Genomic DNA, 21,707 nt, shown 5'->3' with positions numbered 1-21,707 from the left:
CCATATTGCATATTACAACGCGGCATTATCCATGTTGCGCTTCTATCAGCCTACGGCTTTATATTTGCAGAGGAACCAATAATTCCGAGGTCTTTTTAACGTATATTCGTAGACTTTATTATAGCTCACCTTAAACTGGCCCTACTGATTGATCAACGTATGCTTCAGATCTGTCAGAAGGTTGATACCGATCAGACATTATGTCATTCATCAAATTTCGTATGCAATTGACCTACATCAATCATATTCGACATTTAATAATATTATGATGCTTGTCAGCTAGTTATTAGTGGATTCGTGACAGTCCAGGGCTGGCAGCTCCGAGACCGGTGCTTCTCAGATCTGCCCCGCCACCAATGAATTAACCTTAAAAAAACACCCGCCAAATGAGGCTACATCCATGAAACAAAACCACGACAAACCCTGGAATAATAGGGAACTCGAAGAATGACCACCGAGAGGGACGAGTCCAGGACAGCTCTGATTCTGTATGGCTCCGAGACTGGAAATGCACAAGAGGTAGCCGAAGAACTCGGCCGCACGGCAGAGCGTCTACATTTTGTCACGCATGTTGGAGAATGCGATAGTGTCAAGGCGGTTTGTATTGAGTCTATGGCAAAAGGCGAAGAAGAATAAATGCTTACAGGTTTTAGGAATCGTTACGTTCCTATTCTCTGGTTATTTTTGTAGTCTCGACCACTGGCCAGGGCGATTTCCCGCTCAATGGACGAGCGTTCTGGAAATCGCTGCTGCTGAAACGACTGTCTGCTGATTTCCTCGGTGGCGTCAATTATACTCAATTCGGTCTGGGAGACAGTTCGTATCCAAAGTACGCACGCACCACTTAAAATCTGCAGGCGCCGCCTTTTAAGGGACTCCAAACTAATCATGACGATGTATAGATTCAATTGGGCTGCACGCAAGCTACACAAACGTCTCTCGCAGCTTGGTGCAAACGAAGTCTATCCAGTTGGAGAGGCTGATCAGCAACACACGGAAGGGTGAGTGTGTTTTCATCATTCTAATATTGTGGTTGAATGTGAAAGAGTAATGGTTAATCGCCTTTTTTAGACTAGAGGGCACCTTTCTTCCCTGGGCCACCGAGTTACGCAATTTTTTGCTGACTCAATATCCTTTGCCGTCTGGAGTGCAGCCTATTCCAGATAATGTTCAGCTTCCACCCAAGTGGATCCTAGAGGAAGTAGAGGGGCCTGCCTCATCTTCAAGCACGTCGCTACCCAAGAACAGTTTTGAAGTGGATTCGAGACCTATCCCAGATGCATTAACAGCTACTCTCACGCAAAATAAACGCGTGACTCCTGACAATCATTGGCAAGATGTCCGACATATTTGTCTGACAACCCCGGAGACAGTGTCCTACTCCCCCGGCGATATGATATCAATCATGCCAAAGAACTTTTCTGTAGATGTCGACATCTTACTGGAACTGATGGACTGGAAAGAAGTTGCAGATAAACCCGTATCATTTGCCCCTGGCATTGGCTTACGAAACAAACCCCTGGACGAGCTTCCGCCTGCTCCCATTCCATATCTTGCCTCTTCATCACAGACAGCCTCGCCACCCTTGACGCTTCGAATACTCCTAACTGACTATCTTGATATCCGAGCTATTCCCCGGCGTTCTTTCTTTGCAAATGTCGCCCATTATTCCAACGATGAAATGCATAAAGAGCGTCTACTTGAATTTACAAACCCAGATCCAGAATTCGTCGACGATCTCTGGGATTACACGACGCGTCCGCGCCGAAGTATTTTAGAAGTACTGCAAGAGTTTGACTCTGTCAAGATCCCCTGGCAACACGCCGCATCTGTCCTACCCGTGCTCCGCGGCCGGCAATTCAGCATCGCCAGCGGCGGTGAGCTCAAGCAAATAGTACCTGGACAAAGCGAGGGAACCAAGTTTGAGCTTCTTATCGCAATTGTCAAATATCGAACGGTTATCAAAAAGATCCGCCAGGGTGTTTGTACCCGCTATCTCTCTGCTCTGCAGCCAGGAAGCACGCTCAAGGTCCACTTGCAACGTGGTGGTCTCAATCCGACGTTGGACCAGCTTACTGGGCCTTCGGTCTTGGTCGGGCCAGGCACCGGCGTAGCACCACTTCGGGCGATGATATGGGAAAAGGCTGCAATTCTGAAAGCTTCCCGCGAAGAAGCAGAAGAAGATGAAGAAAACAGCACTTCAAGTCTCAACATTGGCCCAACTTTGCTCCTCTTTGGAGGTCGAAATCGAGCTGCCGATTTTTTCTTTGAAGACGAGTGGAAGCGGTTCGAAGAGGAAGGGTTGGTCAATCTAGAACTTTTGACGGCATTTTCGCGTGACCAAAAAGAAAAAGTATATGTTCAGGATCGAATACGTCAAAATGCGGATAAATTTTTGAAGCTGCTGTATCACCAGGCTGGGTCCGTATTTATCTGTGGCTCCTCGGGTCGAATGCCAGAAAATGTAAGGGAAGCTCTGGTTGATTGTTTTGAGCAGGCTTGTTCGTCTGATGCGGATGGTTCTGCTCGCCAGCAGGCAGAACAGTATCTGGTAAACATGGAGAAGATAGGAAGATACAAACAGGAGACGTGGTAAGCTGATAATCATCAGCTAGTAGGATTATGATATCTATCATTGATGGATTATAGTATAATATGTATACATTAGCATTTACATAAAGTAATTCTAAGCCACCGTCAACTGATCAATGTCTTCGCTTAACAAGTAAACAATGATTCCCAGTGAAGTAGATACGAGTCTGTGGTAGGACTGCTTTGATTTTATCATGTCTTTTATCAAATATCGTCATATAATGGCCAAATATTTCGTATTATCATCCGGCTTTATAAAGAGACGTCTGTCTCACCGGCCTAGAACTAGATGACCCTCATTTTAAAATTCAATGTCATTGCAGAACGTGCCTGAAAATTTCCCTTCCCCTGTCTGCGTAATGGTTGGGTTTATCTTTTCGGTCTTCTGTTATCATTTTCTTCTTCCGATTCTTCTATTTTAAGATATCAAAATTCAGCATGCAGCTAGTGTCAAAAAACAAAAATGTCGGGAATTAGGGCTATTGTTATAAGTACAGCCAAGAACCAACAAAATCAAATAGTTTCGACATGACGGTTCGAATCGTAATCACTCTCTAACTTTCGGGTCATTTCACGCCGCATGTCATGGATACGCAGTCCAAAAAACAGACCCGGGTCTGCCGGACATTGCTTTTAGCTCAGGCTCCTGGTTAACTGAGTCCAATCATTTGCAGAAAAAACTGACCTCGGCGTAATAGCGCCCCACCAGGTTGATGCTTAAATTTTAAATCGAAAACACACTAAACAGGGCGAATATTCCGAGCCAATCGTTTTTCTAAGAGGACGCAGGGTCGGAGTGATGGCTGGTTGATTCCTCGACTCGGACATCAAGATAGGTATTTGAGAATATCATCCGCCACCACATTGATCGGTACTCCTCGTATGTTTTGGGGTTATATAATGCAAAATCATCCGTATTTATTGAAATATTGCAGCTCCGGGCACGTCAGCTAGGGTTACACGGCAGAAGATTAACGCCTCGACTGCTTCCATGTCTCTGTCATGATGGCCAATGAAAAATAGTTGCCCCTGGCGGGTGCATGATGACATCCATGGATTAATGTGATGATTACCGAGAATTCGACGTCTTTGGCTCGCAGCTAAGTGGTCGGTTGCTGGGCTGCATTTCGATTATCCATTGAACGGCTTAATACTGACCAGTAAGGAAAAAGAAGAAGAGTATGAAGAGGGGAAAGAGGATAACGAAAGGTGGACGTGAAAAGCGTGACGGCCCAAACGGGGAACGCGTAGTCGGCGCTCTTTCCTCGCTGATGCTCCTTTCCTCTTCCTTTCAACCCTGCTCATCTCCTAAACCGGTGCACAGTCGATATTTCAAATCCACGACGTGCAACAATGTTCTTTTTTTATCGGGGAATACCCTTGTCATTTCGATCCATGCTGCATATGATTCAATTATTGCCGCATGCTTCGACACCACCCGGTTCCATATCTAAATATGTGAGAACCGCGGCTTGTCTATCCAATCGTACGATTCGTGGAAGCTCGAGTCCCTCCCAGTCGACTATAAGATTCAATCCATTACATGGGATCCACTCGCTGATACCACCGAGTCCCGTACCATTGTTTGGCTGCTTTATAGGCTCTTTCTAGGAAACCACTGAGTATACGGTAATCGGTTGAAAGGTCCGAGAGTGGGCCTAGTAAACAACATCAGTTCTGCTGTCCTGGCCTGGCCTGGAAAGTCGGACGTCGTGGTAACCGAACACATTTGGGAGCAATTTTCCGAGACTGGAAGCTGAACCCCCCTTTGTGTCTTCCTTCTCAACCTCCCTAGTACAACTGTTGGTAAGTTTTATACTTTCCACTCGGAAACAGCCCTGAAAAACAAAGGAAACACAGAATCATCGATCTGAGACCCTCTCTATCAATCAACACTGGGCTATTATTTGGGCACCGCCACAGTTCGCTACACTATCTTCAGTGGGAGCTTGTCACGGGATATTCCACAGCATCTGATGGTGTTGGCGTTGAATGAGACAAGCTTTAGCTTTATAACTTGTATATTTTGATACACGGGCAGGCACATACCCACTACTTCAAGGTATGCATCTATACGAGGCACTCAAAGAAGCGCCCATGCGTTGCTAACCTTGAGGGTTATTTTTACTACTAGGCGGGATATTTGTCTACCAAACTTCTCACTCCTTATGGGGAAGAGCGAGTGCAATTTGCGGTATGAAGTGGCTCGGCCGACTGTTCACATGGGTTTCGATTCAAACGTGGTTTCTGTCTATCACCGCTTTGCCATATACTCCAGACCAGGTCGCTTTCAATCTCAACCAAAACCAATCTGCTACCAATCCACTCGACTACTGGGGACAGTGGGAAGATCATGAATATCATCCGTCGCCGAAAAATTGGCGTATGCCTTTTTACACCATCTTCCTCGATAGGTTCGCCAATGGCGATCCATCAAACGACAATGCAAACGGAACGCAATGGGAACATGATATATTGTCCAACCAGTTCAGGCATGGAGGTGATGTTCTTGGTTTAGTTGATAGTTTTGACTATCTACAAGGAATGGGTATAAAGGTAATTGTCAAGGCTCAGGACTTGACCCCATCCATATCTATCAACGATATTTGACGTGCTAATAATGCCCAGGGATTATACCTAGCAGGTGTGCCACATATAAATCAACCGTGGGCTGCCGATGGCTACTCGCCGCTGGACCTCACTCTTCTAGATCCCCACTTTGGAACTATTGACGACTGGCGAACGATGGTTTCCGAGGCACATGCACGGGGAATGTATATTATCGTTGAAAATACAATGGCAACGTAAGTATACCCCAGAAGTGACTGGGTTGACAGCAAACTCATATTTTCAGAATGGGAGATCTTATAGGTTTCAATGGATTTCTGAACATATCCGCCCCACTCAATGCACATGAATACGACTACCTTTGGAAAACATCTCGTCGTTATCATGATTTCCAGCCTGGAAACGAGTGGCTAGAGGAATGTAAATGGGACTATCCTAGATTCTGGGATGATTATGGGCGCGGCTTGACTAAAACTTCCTTGAATGCCGGTTGCAAGGATAGTGAGTTTGATCAGGTAAACGGGATCCCGTAGCTTCTTCGTGAATGGGAAAACTAATGAAACCAGTACGGCGAAGTTGCCTCTTTCGGTGATTATACGGAATGGGAACGGCAAGTCACCAAATTCGCCTTCGTACAAGACCGACTTCGAGAATGGAGACCGGATGTTAGACAAAAGCTAGAGTTGTTCTCGTGCATAACAATAGCCATGTTGGACGTGGATGGTTTCCGTATCGACAAAGCTATCCAAGTAACACTCGATGTACAAGGGGATTGGTCAGACTCAATTCGCCAATGTGCGCAACGTTTCAACAAGAACAATTTCTACATACCAGGCGAGATTGTATCGGGGAATTCTTTTGGGGCTATCTATGTCGGTCGCGGTCAACAGACGAACCAGACATATGACAACATGACAGAGGCCTTGACAATGACCAACTCGTCTGTGCCTGATCTACATATTAGATCAGCAGAAAAGGCAGCTCTGGATGCTGCAGCTTTTCAATACTCATTGTATAGATCACTTACACGGTTTCTTGGGTAAGTAACTAACTTATGTTGAATTTTATTAAAACTAATCACATCGCAGAATGGATGGTACCTTTGAAGCTGAAGGAGATCCACCTACGAATTTTGTAGATCTGTGGGATGGCCTGATCCAGACAAATGACATGGTCAACACAAATACAGGAAAATTCGATCCCCGCCATCTTTATGGCACGTCAAATCAGGACGTTTTTCGTTGGCCGTCCATCAGGAACGGGACCGAGAAGCAAGTCCTTGGGCTCTATGTCGTATCATTGTTGATCCCCGGGTCACCAATTGTTTACTGGGGAGAAGAACAGGCATTTTACATCTTGGACAATTCGAATGCAAATTATGGTAAGTTCATGTGCCTCCAGAAGCCCATGGTCCCTAACTGTGTATAGTCTTCGGTCGTTCCCCCATGACCTCTTCCCTAGCGTGGCAGTTGCACGGCTGTTATAAAGTTGGCTCTGTCAGATATGATAATTTTCCAATTGACAGCGGTTTAAATGGTTGCATGGATGATAATGTCAGCCTCGACCACCGAGATCCATCTCACCCAGTTCGCGGCGTGGTTAAATTAATGTTCGAGATGCGTCGAAACTACCCTGTTCTCAACGACGGATATTACTTGCAGCAGCTTTCAAACATGACATACGACATATATTTACCGGGAAGCAATGGAACCAGAACAGAGACAGGACTCTGGAGTGTTTTGCGTTCTCGATTTGAACTAACTCAAGATTTGACGGGATCAGGACAAGGCAATCAAAGCGTTTGGTTTGTGTACCAAAATGACAATCACACAGTGAATTATCAATTCAACTGCTCTGATGACCAACGGGCATTAGTGTCTCCATTTGATGAAGGCACTATTGTTAAAAACCTTTTCCCGCCATTTGAAGAGTATAGTTTGCAACCGAGCATCCACAAGTTAGGGTGAGTGCCTACTTCCTTTATGAATAAACCAAACTTTGCTTAACATTGAGAGTTAGGCTCGAAGATTCGAAAAAGTCTAACGGATGTTTGAATAATCTAACCCTTTCGCCATGGGGATTCAAGGCATTTGTTCCAAAACACGCATTCACTGAACCCTCTCCATTCATCACCAAGTTCGAGCCAGGTCATGACGCCCGTCTTCTTTCAACGGTGACGACAGGAGAGACAATACCTATCACCTTTCAATTTTCAGAGGATATGGACTGTGATAGTATTACTAATGGAATATCGGTTTCCTCAACTGCCTTGAATGGCCAACAAGCACAATTTAACATTAACTCTGTCTCCTGCCATTCCATTCCAGAAGACCAGTCGGTGCCTTGGCAAGGTGCTTATACCAGTGCTTATAATTATTCTATCGATTTGACAAATGTTTTTCATGGTATTCATGAAGTACTTGTGAAGAACGTGACGAGTCAAGGGAAGAATAGAGTCACAGGTGTAAGTATCTACTTATTCTACATACAAAAAAAGGAACCTTCTAACATTTAAGTAGTCTGTGGATCATTTTATTCTTCGGATAGGCTCAACAGACAACCCAATGGTGTGGCCTAGTCATGCAAACTACAGTAGGGATCTCTTGTACGCTGATTCTTCTGGTAATGGAACTCTGTGGGTATCTCACAAAGCGTCTGGTGCCGATAAATGGCGCTATACTTTGGACTTTGGTGCATCATATAGCCCATGGATTCCTTATATGGGTCTTAACACCTCTATTCCCCCGAGAAACTGGTCCGGAACCAAACTACAGGCTTGGGATGGAGAGCATATCATGGTCCAGTACTGGAACAAAATTACCGGGAGCAGCAATCACTACCAACATGGAGATCTTGAGTGGGATGACAAACCACCACGAAGATTTCCCAACTTATGGGTTCAAGGTGAACTCAATCAATTTGGTTATGATTCAGGGTATCGTAGTCAAATGCACCTTAGCAACCTGAGTGGGCAGTGGGAATACAACTTGATGACCGAATGGCCGTCCCAAGTAGCCCTAAATGCCTGGGGCGTGAATTCTGACGGAGCACCTGACATCACTCAACTTTATGGTGACATAGATGGCGATATGGTCCTCGACCGCATACCACCAATCTCGCTACTCAGGAACTTCATTAACGTCACTGATCCCCCTCCTTGGCCATACCTATCATGGAAAATATCTCTGGACGACGGAAATCTCCGATATTGGACTACTCCTCAAGGCTCACAAAAGGTTCAACTAGGTTTATATATTTGTTTTGCAATTCTTCCCCTTCTTTCAGGGGCGGCAGCAGTGTGGATTTACCTCAAAGCATTTTACCAGGTCAAATTCAATGATGTCGGTGTTGCACGTGAGAAAAATCATCGGGAATCTATTTACTTGAGAAGAAGCACTACGGCAAATCAATCTCAGGTGAGCGCAGACGTGAGTCCAAATTATATAGACAAAATTACGCAGCTATTTCACCGATCATCTACCATCGCTGCTTCTGTGCATCGACAAGCTCTTAATGCCGACGCTGGGGACTCGCGGCGGACAGTTCTCATTGCTACCATGGAATACGACATCGAGGACTGGGATATTAAAATAAAAATCGGCGGACTTGGAGTTATGGCTCGCCTCATGAGCAGAAATCTTGGCCATCAGAACTTGATATGGGTAGTGCCCTGTGTTGGTGGGATTGATTATCCTGTCGACCAAGTCGCAGATCCTATGAACATTACAGTCATGGAGAAGACTTTCCAGGTCCACGTACAATATCATTGTGTGCGCAATATCACTTATGTTCTCCTAGATGCCCCAGTTTTCAGAGCTCAGTCAAAATCCGAGCCTTATCCCCCTCGCATGGATGATCTAGACTCTGCCATTTACTATTCTGCGTGGAACTCTTGCATTGCAGAAACTTTGAAAAGATTTCCCGTGGATCTTTATCACATTAACGATTACCATGGTGCAGCTGCACAGCTCCATCTACTCCCGAAAACGATTCCTTGTTGTCTGTCTCTTCACAACGCCGAATTTCAAGGGCTTTGGCCAATGCGAACAGAAAGAGAATGCCAAGAAGTGAGCCAAATATTTAACTTGAAGCTTTCTGTCATCAAACAATACGTTCAGTTTGGCGATGTTTTCAATTTGCTGCATGCCGGGGCATCATATTTACACATTCATCAAAGCGGCTTCGGGGCTGTCGGTGTGTCAAAAAAATATGGGAAAAGATCATGGGCGAGATATCCGATTTTCTGGGGTCTCAAGGAGGTAGGGTCTTTGCCTAACCCCGATCCTTCTGATACCGCTGAGTGGAAACGAGATGAACAAATCGAGCAAGCTCTTGTCGACCCCGTTTTTGAAGCAGCTCGTGCGGATTTAAAACATCAAGCTCAGGCATGGGCAGGCCTTGAGCAAATACCCGATGCAGAGTTACTTGTTTTTGTTGGGAGATGGTCAATGCAAAAGGGAGTTGACTTGATCGCTGATGTCTTCCCTTTCATCTTGGAAACGTATCCCAAGACACAGCTCATATGTATCGGACCCGTCATTGATTTGTATGGTCGATTTGCAGCTATCAAGCTCAACAGGTTGATGGAAATGTATCCAAAGAGGGTGTTTTCAAAGCCAGAGTTCACTATCTTGCCATCATACCTCTTCAGTGGTACTGATTTTGCCTTGATACCTTCACGCGATGAACCTTTCGGGCTTGTGGCTGTTGAGTTTGGAAGAAAGGGAGCTCTAGGAGTTGGTTCGCGGTAAGTGTCAGAGATTCTCTCTCCCTTTTTTTTCAAAAAAAAAAAAAAAAAAAAAAAACAATGCAACTGATATTTTCTAGGGTCGGTGGTCTAGGGCAGATGCCTGGTTGGTGGTACACCATGTAAGTTTATGTGCCTTATTTGAGGCTATTTAACTAACAGACGTAGTGAATCTATGACATCAAAACACCTAATTCATCAATTCAAACAAGCCATTCAGGAGGCACTCAATTCAAAACCGTCTGTTCGAGCTATCATGCGCGCTCGATCAGGAAAGCAGCGGTTTCCTGTGGCACAATGGGTTGAAGAACTTGAAGTATTGCAATCATCGGCAATCACAAAGCATAAGGTACACGCAAAGCTTGGTCATCAGCGAAACTGGTTACTTCAAACGAGCATCTTCGTAGATCGAATCTTTGGCAAGCAACGAGTAACCGAGGCATCACTTCGCAATAGCGAATCAGGGGAGTCTTCAAGTGAATTAGGCACTTCCATAGAGCCCGGTACCAATAGACCAGGCCTTTATCGAAGGAGTGTCTCACAAATGCTCAGTTGGCTAGGTAGTAACCTTCAGGAAATGCTCGATGAGGGAGACGGATCCCGTTCTACAGAACGGAATTCGCAGTCCAGCAGCAGAACAGCGTCTAATTCGCCTCAAGACATCCAAACCGAAGCACGTGCGAATGGCGAATCATTGGAGCAAGCGCCTACTTCCCGGAGGACAATTGCATTATCCACTCAAGATGACTCAACATCTGGTTCTGAAGCGAATTCGCACAGTCCCTCGGGAGTAAATACGCCCATTCCTGCAGCATCTGAAGATACAATAAGCCAATCAACAACAACATGTGACCCACATGACAATTCGTCACGCCAAACCTTGCTGAGCGTTGACAATGTCATTCTCGAGAAGACAACTTTCAATCTGCAGAGTGTGAATCCGTTCTTTACGGATTCGACAAAGGTATATGCCAAGAAGTTTGAACGAAGATTATCTCATCTTGACGGGAGAAACTCCCAAGATCAGTTATGTATCGAAGAATACCTTTCCAAAAGCGAGAAGGACTGGTTTAATCGGTATCGTGACGTCAAACTTGGTCGCAACAGTTCTTTCCATGGCACTCCTACTTCATCAATCTTCAAAGTCAAGGTTAATACTTCTTCTACTGAGAGTGACAGCCCTTCTCCAACGGCTCCGGGGGTTTCAGGGGACGAGAAAAATCTTGATGATTTTGAACTTCCGAAAGACTATGTTCCACCTTCTGGCCTAAGAAAGCTTTTGCTATATCGTCTTGGTGACTGGCCTCTATACTCAGTATTTCTTGCTTTTGTGAGTGAAAACCCTGATACTCAGTTACACACATATTAACATTTTACAGGGTCAAATTATTGCCGCAAACTCGTACCAAGTTACACTGCTCAATGGCGAGGTTGGCGAATCCGCTGAGAAATTATACGTTATCGCTAGTGTCTATCTCGTTTCGTCACTTGTGTGGTGGATGCTGTTCCGTTGGTTTAAATCAATATACGTCCTGTCTATCCCATTCCTGGTAGGTCCTCTAACCAAGTTTCCTCGAGTGTGACTCACAAATACTTTGACAGTTATATGGAACAGCATTTGTCTTTATAGGCTTCTCTCCCCTTGCAAATAACTCACTGGGACGTTGGTGGATGCAAAATGTGGCAACTGGGCTATATGCTGCTGCATCTTCCAGCGGATCGATCTTTTTCGCTCTTAACTTTGGAGATGAAGGTAAGAAGATGCAATCTTTAGAAGAGATAGAAAATTGGCTTATTGAATCCAGGCAGTGCCCCTGTCCAGTCATGGGTATATCGAGCTTGTGTCATCCAGGGCACTCAGCAGATCTATGTTACGTTCCTGTGGTGCTGGGGCAGCAAACTCGCTGCTGATTCCCAGGCAGGGTCTACTCAAGTCGGCTTGGCAGATTCCAACCCCAGGCTGTTGATTGGTATTGGATTAGGAATTGCTGCCCTCCTGTGGATGATCGGTACGGCCATATATCTCGGGCTGCCAGACTATTACAGACAAGCCCCTGGCAAGGTGCCGTCGTTCTATAAATCGCTCTCTCGGCGCAAAATAATACTGGTATGTTCCATTGGAAAAAAAATTTGTTTCTTTATCAAGCTCATGACGATATAGTGGTTTTTTTATGCGGTCTTTATTCAAAACTATTGGTTGTCCGCTCCATACGGCCGAAACTGGCTGTATCTCTGGTCCAGCAAACATGCGCATGGGTGGGAGATCATTCTCCTTGTCGTGTTTTTCTTCATCGGTGTTTGGGCTGTTGTACTTTGGGTCTTTAGCATCTTGTCCAAGAGACACGTTTGGTTTGTGCCCATCTTCGCGATAGGGCTCGGCGCGCCCAGATGGTGTCAGTTGCTTTGGTCCACGTCTAATATCGGGTCGTATGTTCCTTGGGCCGGCAGCCCTCTAGCTAGCGCGCTTCTTGGACGAGGCCTTTGGCTATGGCTAGGTGTATTGGACTCTTTGCAAGGCGTTGGTAAGTCAAGTCAACTGTTCTCACGGACGGAAGAAAAAAAGAAAACTGACATCTTGGCCTTAGGTTTCGGAATGATTCTCCTCAATACCCTCACTCGCTTCCATATTGCATTTACTCTAATCGCAGCACAAGTCATTGGCTCCCTAGGGACAATCTTAGCCCGAGCCACCGCTCCAGACAAGCTCGGCCCTGGCGATGTGTTTCCCGATTTCTCTGCGGGGATCCATGCCGCCGTCTCAAAAGCGGACTTTTGGGTCTGCCTTTTGTTCATACTGTCTGTAAATATCCTGTGTTTTGTGTTTTTCCGAAAGGAGCAGTTGCAGAAACCATGAAAAGAGGGGGGAGAAGTGAATAGTAGGGAAGGGAAGGGGATAAAAAGGAGGGTTACGAGCGAGCATATAGGTTTTAGGTTGTTGTTGTTGTTGTTGTTGTTGTTGTTGTTTAGCATGGATCCTTAATTCGACTGGTTGGATCTACACCAGTGCACTCATGATGTATACAAGAAATGGTCCTTTTTTTACCCTTGATTTTTTCTCGGTGTCTTTTAGCTAGCTATCAGATAGATTGTGCAAATGTCACATGTACCAATTGTCACCGTCAATCTGTCAATCAACCAGAGCCAGAGCATCCAGTCTACCAGGTATCTTCTATTTATTTGTTCAAGAAAAATTTCAAGGCAAATCTCTTTCCATTTAATTGCTCTCAATAATACATAGAACCCAAATCAAAAAATTGCGCGTCAGAGGGGGAAACAAACAAACTAGGGAGGAGGGCGAGAGGGTGAATGAATGCCAATGGGCAGAAATAGAAAAGAAAAAAACAATCAAGTTTCCAATTCAGCAGAGACAAACACACACAAAACACACAAAGTTTCAGATTCAGTGGGTAGAGAAAGAAAACAAGAAGAAAAGACGGGGAAAGGTTATCAGAATCTGCGCCATTTGTTTCGGGTCAAGGCCAGGCAAACTCTTATAGCCAAAAAAAAAAAATAAACCTTTCACCAAACAAACCACTTTCACTCCCATGTTTTTTTTCCAGGCCGGTTGTGTTTAACAACGAACGCATTTTTAAAAAAAAAAACGCCATTTCCGATGATTTCAAGAAAAGAAAAAGAATAAGAAAATACAACACAAAGATATTATAGCATTATTAGGACAGTTCATGCCCTAAAAGTAAAGAAGAGAAAAAGGCAGAGGCTTCGTTACGGTTTGTTTCGAGGAACCGATGAGTGCGTAGTCGTCGTGGCTATTAACTAGGTAGTCGAGAATATCCAACGTCTGCAGGTTTGTTTATTTTTTTTTTCCCTTGGTTTTTATCATTCTTCGTCACTCGGAATATCCCCGTTTGCCGCACTGGCACTGTCCCGATTGCTGTTGAAAGTGAGTTTGATCTTGGGCTGTGCTACCGACTCAGCACCAGAAACGCCGGCCGTGGACAGGCCATCGGCAGCTGCTGAGCTAGATTCGTCCATGTCGGCAAATTCGGGGTGTTCCTCTACGTGCTTCTTCAACGCTTCGACACAAGTAGCCTATTCAAATGTTAGTGTTCATTCAATCCAAGAGAGAATTAAAAAAAGCTTACCTCGATCTGATTCGCGTCTGCGAATAGTATGCTGGTATCTTCGTTGTATGTCCTAGCGTTCTGGCAAAGAAGATGGACATCTTCTCTAAACTCCCGCAAATTCTGATACTCTTCTCTATTGATCTTCTTCTTGATTATGTCCATGGCGATGGGGTTGTGGATGATCATATAGTAGTCGGGATACTGAGACTTGGGCGGTGGCTTCATAAACGGATCAATGATAGATCTTGAAACAGGCTCTTCGTCGCCGCTTTCGTCGTCTTCGGGTGGAATCTCTTGCTCCAGATCCACCAACGTCTGGTAGACGTTGTTCAAAATCATTTGCAGAGTTGCGCGCTCGCCGCTGCTAAGAGTTTCCACAGCTTTGCCTGGCTTTCCCTTCTTTCGCTTCGCAAGAGGCGTTTCCTCGACCACCTCATCCGCCTTGCGCTTCCCGCTGGGGCCCTTGCGACGTTTCCTTGGTTGTGGCGTTTCTGAGCTTTCTCTAGATGGTTCGGGTTCGGGGGAGGATTCTCCTGTGGTCCTGCGTCCGCGCTTTTCTTTATTGACACGACGTCGTTCAACCTTGGCTGTCTTGCGAGCAATTGCATCTTCAATGGTGTCATCATCGGCATCAACTGCCATGAGCCATTGCTCCTCAGTGAGTCCGTCGTCGTATCTCGTGATCTTGCGCTCACGAGCTCCTCGGCCTGTGTACTCTTCGACCTCAACCTTGGCAGGAACTTCTTCGGCGAGATAAATGTCTGGCAATTCCTCTTCACCCATGAGTCGAGGGTAACGATGACCAGGCCCATATTTGTCTATCGTGGAGCGTTCCCGATCCATCTTCTGGAAGATTGTGACTTCCTCCTCGGATCTTGCCATCATCTCATTCAGGTCGTCATCGTCCATCTCATCTTGATCACCAATCTGTTCACCGACTTCGGCAGTTTCCATGAGAGTACGAAGCAGGGCCTCACGCTCCTCGTTTGTCGATTTGTTGTCAAACTTTCCTGCCTGGATAACTTTTCCATCCATGTCAAGCTTGAATTGAGCACGGCCCAAGATTTTCTCTTCCACCGAGTTCGACGTGATCAACCGAAGAATTCGCACTTCGTTCTTCTGACCGATACGGTGAGCACGATCTTGCGCTTGCAAATCTTGATGAGGATTCCAATCCGAGTCATAGATAATGACGGTATCGGCAGTCTGCAGGTTAAGACCTAGACCACCAGCACGAGTGGAAAGCAAAAAGCAGAAATAGTCTGAGTTGGGGTCATTGAAGAGTTTTAGCAACTCGGATCGATCATCAGATTTGGTTGAACCATCAAGTCGTAGGTATTTCATTCCCCGGTATCGCAAAAAGTCTTCCATAATATTCATAATTTGTGTCATCTGAAAGAACAGCAAGACACGGTGACCGGTCGCCTTGAACTTGGGAAGGACGCGATCCAGAAGTTCGAATTTTCCAGCCGTGCGCCAAATCAAGTCGTTGGTTCCACGAGTAGGGTTCATCTGATCTTCAACAGGCTCGAACACAAATGGATGGTTGCAAAGCTTCCTCATCTGCATGAGCATGTTGCTGAGACCACGCATACCAATCTTTCCACCTTTGCCATCGCTGACAACCATCTTGTTGGATGTGAGGAGCTGTTTGTACAGCTTGCTCTGCAGTGCGGAGGAGCGGCACTTGACGACTCGTTCTTGCTTGTCCGGCAGATCTTTTTCGACATCTTTCTTCAGACGTCTCAGCAAGAACGGCCGAAGAACCTTGTGAAGACGACGGATCACGAGCAATTGCTCTTCTTCCGTCAGGTCGATCCGATCTTGACTGCCTGTGTTCGCAAAGGGTGTGTTGAACCATTCATCGAACGACTTTACAGACTTGAAGATGCTGGGCAGCACGAAGTTTAGCAAAGCCCAAAGCTCCGGTAGGTTGTTCTGAAGTGGAGTTCCGGTCAAGATAAGACGGAAGCGGGTCATGTAGTACTGGGTCAAAGTGCTGCTGAGCTTCGATTGCGCATTCTTCATACGATGACCCTCGTCGACAATCATGTGTTGCCACTTGATTTTGCTGAGCAGTGGGCGATCTTTGATGATGTATTCGTAGGTAGTAAGGAGGACTTGGAACTGACCATACCGAATGGTTTGTTGATGCTGTTTTCGCACGTTCGGTGGGCCTTTGTAGACGACTTTGGTGACGGATGGAGCCCATTTGTCAAACTCCAAGTTCCAATTCGTCAGAGTACTTAGAGGCACGATCACCAGGTATGGTCCATTGTTCTTCTTCATCTCGATGAGATGCGTAATCAGACTAATGGTCTGAATGGTCTTACCGAGACCCATCTCATCGGCCAAAATACCGTTCAAGTTGTTGTTGTAAAGCGAGATCATCCATTGCAAACCCTTGATCTGGTACTCTTTAAGGGTTCCTCCAACCAAAATAGACGGTTGTGCAGTGATCTCCTCCCTGATGCGGTGAGCCACAGCATAGTAGTCGACCTTGCGGCCGCCGCCTTCTTCGTCGGAACCGTAGTCCTCTTCGTCCTCCTCCTCCTCTTCCAGTTGAACATCTCCTCCGTATCTTTCGGCGTGAGATCGTTGCTGCTCCTTCACGGATGAGGCAAGTTGCTTCAAGAAACCATCGGTCTGTTTCAGCAAGTGGGTAATACGAGAGTCCTTGGCTTGACCCAAAAGCTTGAGGTAGGTCTCCTCATCGTTAGCCTTAAGAGCCTGAAGACGTTGTTTAGCGGTTCTTTCCACGCGTTTCTGCTCTTCGCGCTCCATGTGCTGGTGTTGCTGGATCATGACGCGGCCGAGTTTCTGCATGCGCGAACGCTGTTGGATACCAGCTTGGACAACCTCTTGGCTGTGAGCGAGGATTGCCTGTATCTTTTCGTCTTGCTTCTTCTTGTCGCGATTCTCTCTGGCATCACGCTGTTGTTTCTCCAGCTTTTCGGTGATACGAGCTTCTCGCAGTGACTGTTTCTTGATGCGGCGATGCGTAGACCGATTTCCAGTCATTCCGAGGTTGTCGTAGTGAAACATTTCATGCTGGATTTGTTGACGGAATTTCCTCTGCTTTGGCAGCAGATTCAGCATCTTGAACTCGATCAAAGCCTTGAGTTTCAAAGAGCTATCGGGTGCCGGGGTTTCACTTCGACTCAAATCCCAGACACCAAGGTTGGCAGGAAGATTCGCGAGCTCTGCTTTCCGAGCACTTATCTTGTTATAGATAAGCAACTCGCGATCCTCACGAACTTGCTCCAAGTCGACGCCTGTAGGAAAAACACTCGGAATCCGTGGACGATTTGCCCGTTTGGCGTGGTCTGGGTAGCTGATAGTTTTCGATAGAAGGTCCCAAGGCGATTCCAATGTTTCGTAAAAGTTCTTGAGATTGGCTTCCTTTTCCGCGTTGTCGACAGGCTTATCGCCTGGGGTCCCAGCGGCGTTCTCAACGACAGCCTCCGCGGCTGCAACCTTGTCGGCGGGAGAAGCTGGTTGTTGTTTGACGCCGCCAAAAAGCTGCATTTGAGCGGCGGGTGAAATGGCCACATTCTTGGTGAGCATTTTGAAAGCGAGGATTTGCTTTCGAAGGGTATCAAGTTGCTCGGTCGAGAAATTGCCTGAAGGAGCCGATGGGCCTTTTGTCGCGCCCGCTGCGGCATTCTGACCGGAAGGTGGTTGAACACTGCCAGTGGCATCTTTTTGTTCCTGGGTGGCATTGGTGGCGGATGTGACTGAGCCTGCTCGGCCTATGAAAAATGGAGGTGAGCATTGAAAATCAAACAAGAAAAAAATAGTAAAAGCATGCGCCGGTAACTCGGTACTCACTATTTACACCATTGGCAGCTTGTTGTTGTTGCTGCTGTTGCTGCTGTTGTAGTTGTTCATTGCCATTTCCATTCGCCTGTTGCATCTGTTGTTGTTGCTGTCGCTGCTGCTGTAATTGCTGCTGCTGTTGGAATCGCTGTTTGGCAAATGCCTGCTGCTTCTGCACCGCGAGGAGAATGTTATGCGCTTTGATATATTCAGGGTCATCGGGGCGCACGCCAGACTTTTGCATTTCGCGAAATTTCTAGCCAGGTTGTCAGACTTTAGGTCAAGTCGCAAAAGGAAAACCCAAGAAAAAATAATAGGCAATAATAAATACCTGGTACACTTCCTGCACGCGAGCTGGCGTGAGATCAGGGGGTAATGCCATATGGGCAGCTCCCGGGTTGGGAGCTGACTGAATGGAAGCCATTATGGGCAACCGCTTCACGACAATATTGAAAACTTCCCGTGTTATTTGGAACAGAGTCGGGTCGGGCGACGCGTCAAGGAAAAAAATCTAGTCGGGCCGACCTGAAGGGCGCAGAGATATATGCGCGGGACCTGACGATGAAAATGCGCCGGGACGACCAGGAGGGAGGGTTGCGCGGTTGGCAAAGGCCGACTTTTTTGCCCTGGACACTCAGCTCACAAGGGGGGGGGTGGCGAGGAGGAGAGGGGAGGACGGCGGTCTACCAGCAGAGGCCGGTGAGAATGGCGATCAAAGTCGGGCCACAGGGCCCAGAATGGATGAAAAAGGCGCGTGGAATGGGAAACGAGGCCAAGGGCGGATAGAAATGGTGATGGATGGGGAAGGACGCGACGGGGAGGAAGGTCGGGGTCCTGGCTGAGGCGCTGGCGGGAAGGGAAAGCCTGCCTGGCGCTCGGGAAGGCGAAGATTTGCTTGCCGCTTGCACGTGACCGGCCGCGCTAGCCGGATGCGTCCTTCCGGCTTGGCGCTCGCTCTCTATTAGTACTCAGTACTTGCTTATTACTACGTACTTGGTATATTCACGAGTTGCTCTATTGGGCATAATGCTAAGTCTGATTGCATGTTATTGTTGCTACGGGTCCAGCCCATCAACCTGTCTCGTCCTAGCATTCCCTTCTCGCCATTATGACGCCCCAAGTAGGATACACTCAAGTCCTAGCAGTTACAATCCAACTATACATGCAAGTTTTGTAATCAAGTGAAAAAAACAACAGTATAACGAGCAGTTCACCACGTGTTAACACAATCAAGAGAAAATATAAAAGAGCGAGAAAGAGAAAGAGAAAGAATAAAGACAGCGATATCGATATCGATATCGATCATGCCCCAACCAAATGGCGCTTCGACGGCGGTGGTGGAGGCGGCTTCGGCTTGGTAGCCCTCGATGGAGGCGGCGGCGGCGGGCCCTTCTTGATCCCCGTTGTACCAACAGTGTCTACTGCTGTGAAGCTGGGGTTCCGTGAAAAGTAGCTGCCTTGCGACGTCGCTGGTGATTCGGATCTTTCATCGTACGGGCTGACATTTCCGTGTGAGTTCGAGTCACTCTGGTAGTTGTCGTATGCCTTGCTGACAGGCTTCAACGAGGCCCGGGTCGTTCGGACTGAAAGGTCGCTGTGGACACGGTTCGGAGAATAGGTGGCAGCAGGGGACTCGTCGCGTCGAAGCTGAGTAGGACCTTCAAAAGTCGAAGGGCGGTTTAGTCCTGTACGCATAGAGGCGCTGTTCGATCTATCCCGCAAGGGCTCATTCAGTCTGCTTGAAGACGGCGATCGCGATCCAATGGTGGGACGAGGAGGCTGCGGCGGCGGAAGGTGTTCCTCCTGGACCGGCTCGTATCGTTCTTGGTAGGAGTGGGCGGTGTTTGACCGTGCGCGGCCAGGACGACGAGTATTGTTCACTGGTGCTTGCGTGTTGCTGTTCACACGGGTTTGTCAGTTCTTGTTTTGCGTCATCTTCCTACGAGACGAAAAGTACTCACGCTACCGGCAACTCGTTTCTCAGCTGCAGCAGAACTTCGCGGCATCGGTCATGGTAGTTGAGTTCGGCGTCAACGAGAGCGGTCAAGTCGGCAACGTTCTCGCCCTCTGAGCTTTGGATATCGATCATCCTGCGGTAGACGTCGTCGTTGGTTTCTTCGTACTTGACTTTTTGCGTGCGCAACTCCTCTTCAACGCGGAAATCTTCCTTCTTGGCCTTTTGCATCTTTGCCAGCGAGGTGTCGTACGCCAGACGGCGAGTCTCTAGCTTTTTGCGGGCATTCTTTGCGAAATTAGGGCATGGCAAGACGGTATCCATACGGCAGGGGAACACACCTGGTATTCTTTCATAGACGCCAGATTTCGCTCAAGCGCTTCAAGCCAGGTTGTGGTAGCTTGGACGGAGTAAGATTCCTAGAGAAGTTTCATTAGTCAAATAGTTGACGAAAAGAATAAGGCGTGTCAAATCTCACCTGTACTCGAGCCAGTCTTTCATGAGCTCTTCCAGTCACTAGAGATAATCAGTCAGCATATATGGCAGACCCCAGGACTTCGTTTCCATAACATACAAACCAAACATTGTCCAAAATCGTTGCTCGAGTCAAAGTCCTCGCCATGCTGGATCATAACACTGCCCAGATGAGCAATGGGAAGCGTCTTTTCCTTGTCGTCTCCCTCGGTGCGCTTGGAGATGACTTTGACGTAAGCAGTCATGGACCGATGCATTTTGTCCATTCCTAGTTGACAGTCAGAACCATTATATCACACCTTGGTTGCAACGCTAGTTTGTAAACGCAGGGGCTCTCTCACCGTCGTGGCGCAGATTCATCTCGCTCTCCATGGCCTTGAAGTCGTCGGACACGTTGGTCCTGGCTTCGCCGCCCATTCTCTCGCCGGCCCATTGCTTGAAGCGGTCGAGTTTTTTGTTGACGTTCATGTCGGCGGTTTGACGAGCGGGTGTAACGAGTTACGAGCGGTCTTGCAAGTGGCGGTAGTAAGAGAAGTAGCGATTGTAAAGAAAGGACTATGTCGCAAGCGATCAACGAAAGTCGGTGTGGTATGATTGACAGTAAAAATAGCGAGTGAGCGACGAACAAGCAGAACGAGAGAACGAAGACGAGAAAGTGTGGGGGTTGGAGCAGCAGCAGCAAGGGATGCGTGCGCGATGCTGTCGATGATGTTAGTTAATGCAGGAAGCGGAGCACGAGGACAAACAAGAGCGGATCCCCCCGGCTTATCAGGGTGGGAAGGAACAACGAACGCGTTACAGAACGACAGTGGAAGACGATCGATCGACCGATTGATTTGCGAAGAAGAAAACAGGGATGTAACTACCAAGTACGTACTACTAACGATTGTGTGCTAGTAAGGGGATGCGGCGTCAATTGCATTAATTGGGTCAAAAAGCCGCCAAAACCAAAAAAAAAAAAAAAAAACGATAAGCCAAGGCGTCAATCCTAATCAGGGGGTTCAGACAAGTTGACAGCAGCAGGCGAGTCTAGGCCCTTTCTTATTTACATGCACTAGTACTACGATGTTGTTTAAATTAAAACGAATGTCTTGCATTGTACATACAGCACGATCTGGACTGATAGACTGATAGATAGCATTCCCCTCCCCTCCCCTATATTACCAGACCGATTAATAATAATAATATGCGAAGTAATATACACCACACCACGCACAGGCCCGGTCTGCACTGCCCTCGCCATGTCCAGATGTTACGTAGAAAGTACGCGTCGAGAGCCGATCGGCGCTCCCCTCGGTGGATCCGCCCAACATGAAACATCGACGACCTGAAACTGTCTCGGTCCATGCGTTCTATCTTTAGACTAGTAAATGTGTACGTAAATCGAAAACATGCATCTGCACGTGACCATATGATGGATGAACAACACAGCTCGACATTCCTTATATACAGCCCTAACTATTATAGA

General features: G+C 47.0%; 4 protein-coding genes across 4 annotated transcripts; 2 read left to right on the top strand and 2 right to left on the bottom strand.

The window, feature by feature from the left end:
- Window positions 1-447: 447 nt before the first annotated feature.
- On the top strand, window positions 448-2,596 carry TRUGW13939_08097 (uncharacterized protein; the record flags this gene model as incomplete). The annotated part of the gene is made up of 4 exons (XM_035491233.1): window positions 448-597; window positions 654-829; window positions 903-1,001; window positions 1,072-2,596. The coding sequence occupies 4 exons, from the start codon at window positions 448-450 to the stop codon at window positions 2,594-2,596; spliced, it is 1,950 nt and encodes a 649-aa protein (XP_035347126.1).
- Window positions 2,597-4,788: 2,192 nt separating this feature from the next.
- Window positions 4,789-12,761, top strand: TRUGW13939_08096 (uncharacterized protein; the record flags this gene model as incomplete). The annotated part of the gene is made up of 14 exons (XM_035491232.1): window positions 4,789-5,148; window positions 5,221-5,396; window positions 5,447-5,675; window positions 5,727-6,199; window positions 6,249-6,541; window positions 6,589-7,123; window positions 7,180-7,624; window positions 7,680-9,907; window positions 9,988-10,029; window positions 10,076-11,237; window positions 11,287-11,457; window positions 11,510-11,660; window positions 11,713-12,014; window positions 12,069-12,761. The coding sequence occupies 14 exons, from the start codon at window positions 4,789-4,791 to the stop codon at window positions 12,759-12,761; spliced, it is 7,260 nt and encodes a 2,419-aa protein (XP_035347125.1).
- Window positions 12,762-13,744: 983 nt separating this feature from the next.
- On the bottom strand, window positions 13,745-18,235 carry TRUGW13939_08095 (uncharacterized protein; the record flags this gene model as incomplete). Its single annotated transcript, XM_035491231.1, has 4 exons — window positions 13,745-13,957; window positions 14,011-17,744; window positions 17,824-18,067; window positions 18,143-18,235. 4 exons carry the CDS (start codon window positions 18,233-18,235, stop codon window positions 13,745-13,747), a joined length of 4,284 nt encoding a protein of 1,427 aa, XP_035347124.1.
- Window positions 18,236-19,113: 878 nt separating this feature from the next.
- Window positions 19,114-20,707, bottom strand: TRUGW13939_08094 (uncharacterized protein; the record flags this gene model as incomplete). The annotated part of the gene is made up of 6 exons (XM_035491230.1): window positions 19,114-19,708; window positions 19,773-20,053; window positions 20,107-20,184; window positions 20,244-20,281; window positions 20,340-20,507; window positions 20,581-20,707. The coding sequence occupies 6 exons, from the start codon at window positions 20,705-20,707 to the stop codon at window positions 19,114-19,116; spliced, it is 1,287 nt and encodes a 428-aa protein (XP_035347123.1).
- Window positions 20,708-21,707: the final 1,000 nt, after the last annotated feature.

This window comes from Talaromyces rugulosus, chromosome IV (genome assembly GCF_013368755.1).
Source record: "Talaromyces rugulosus chromosome IV, complete sequence".
Classification (NCBI taxonomy): Eukaryota; Fungi; Ascomycota; class Eurotiomycetes; order Eurotiales; family Trichocomaceae; genus Talaromyces; species Talaromyces rugulosus.
Note: the sequence above shows the minus strand (reverse complement) of the source record. Positions and strands in the feature narration are given on the sequence as shown.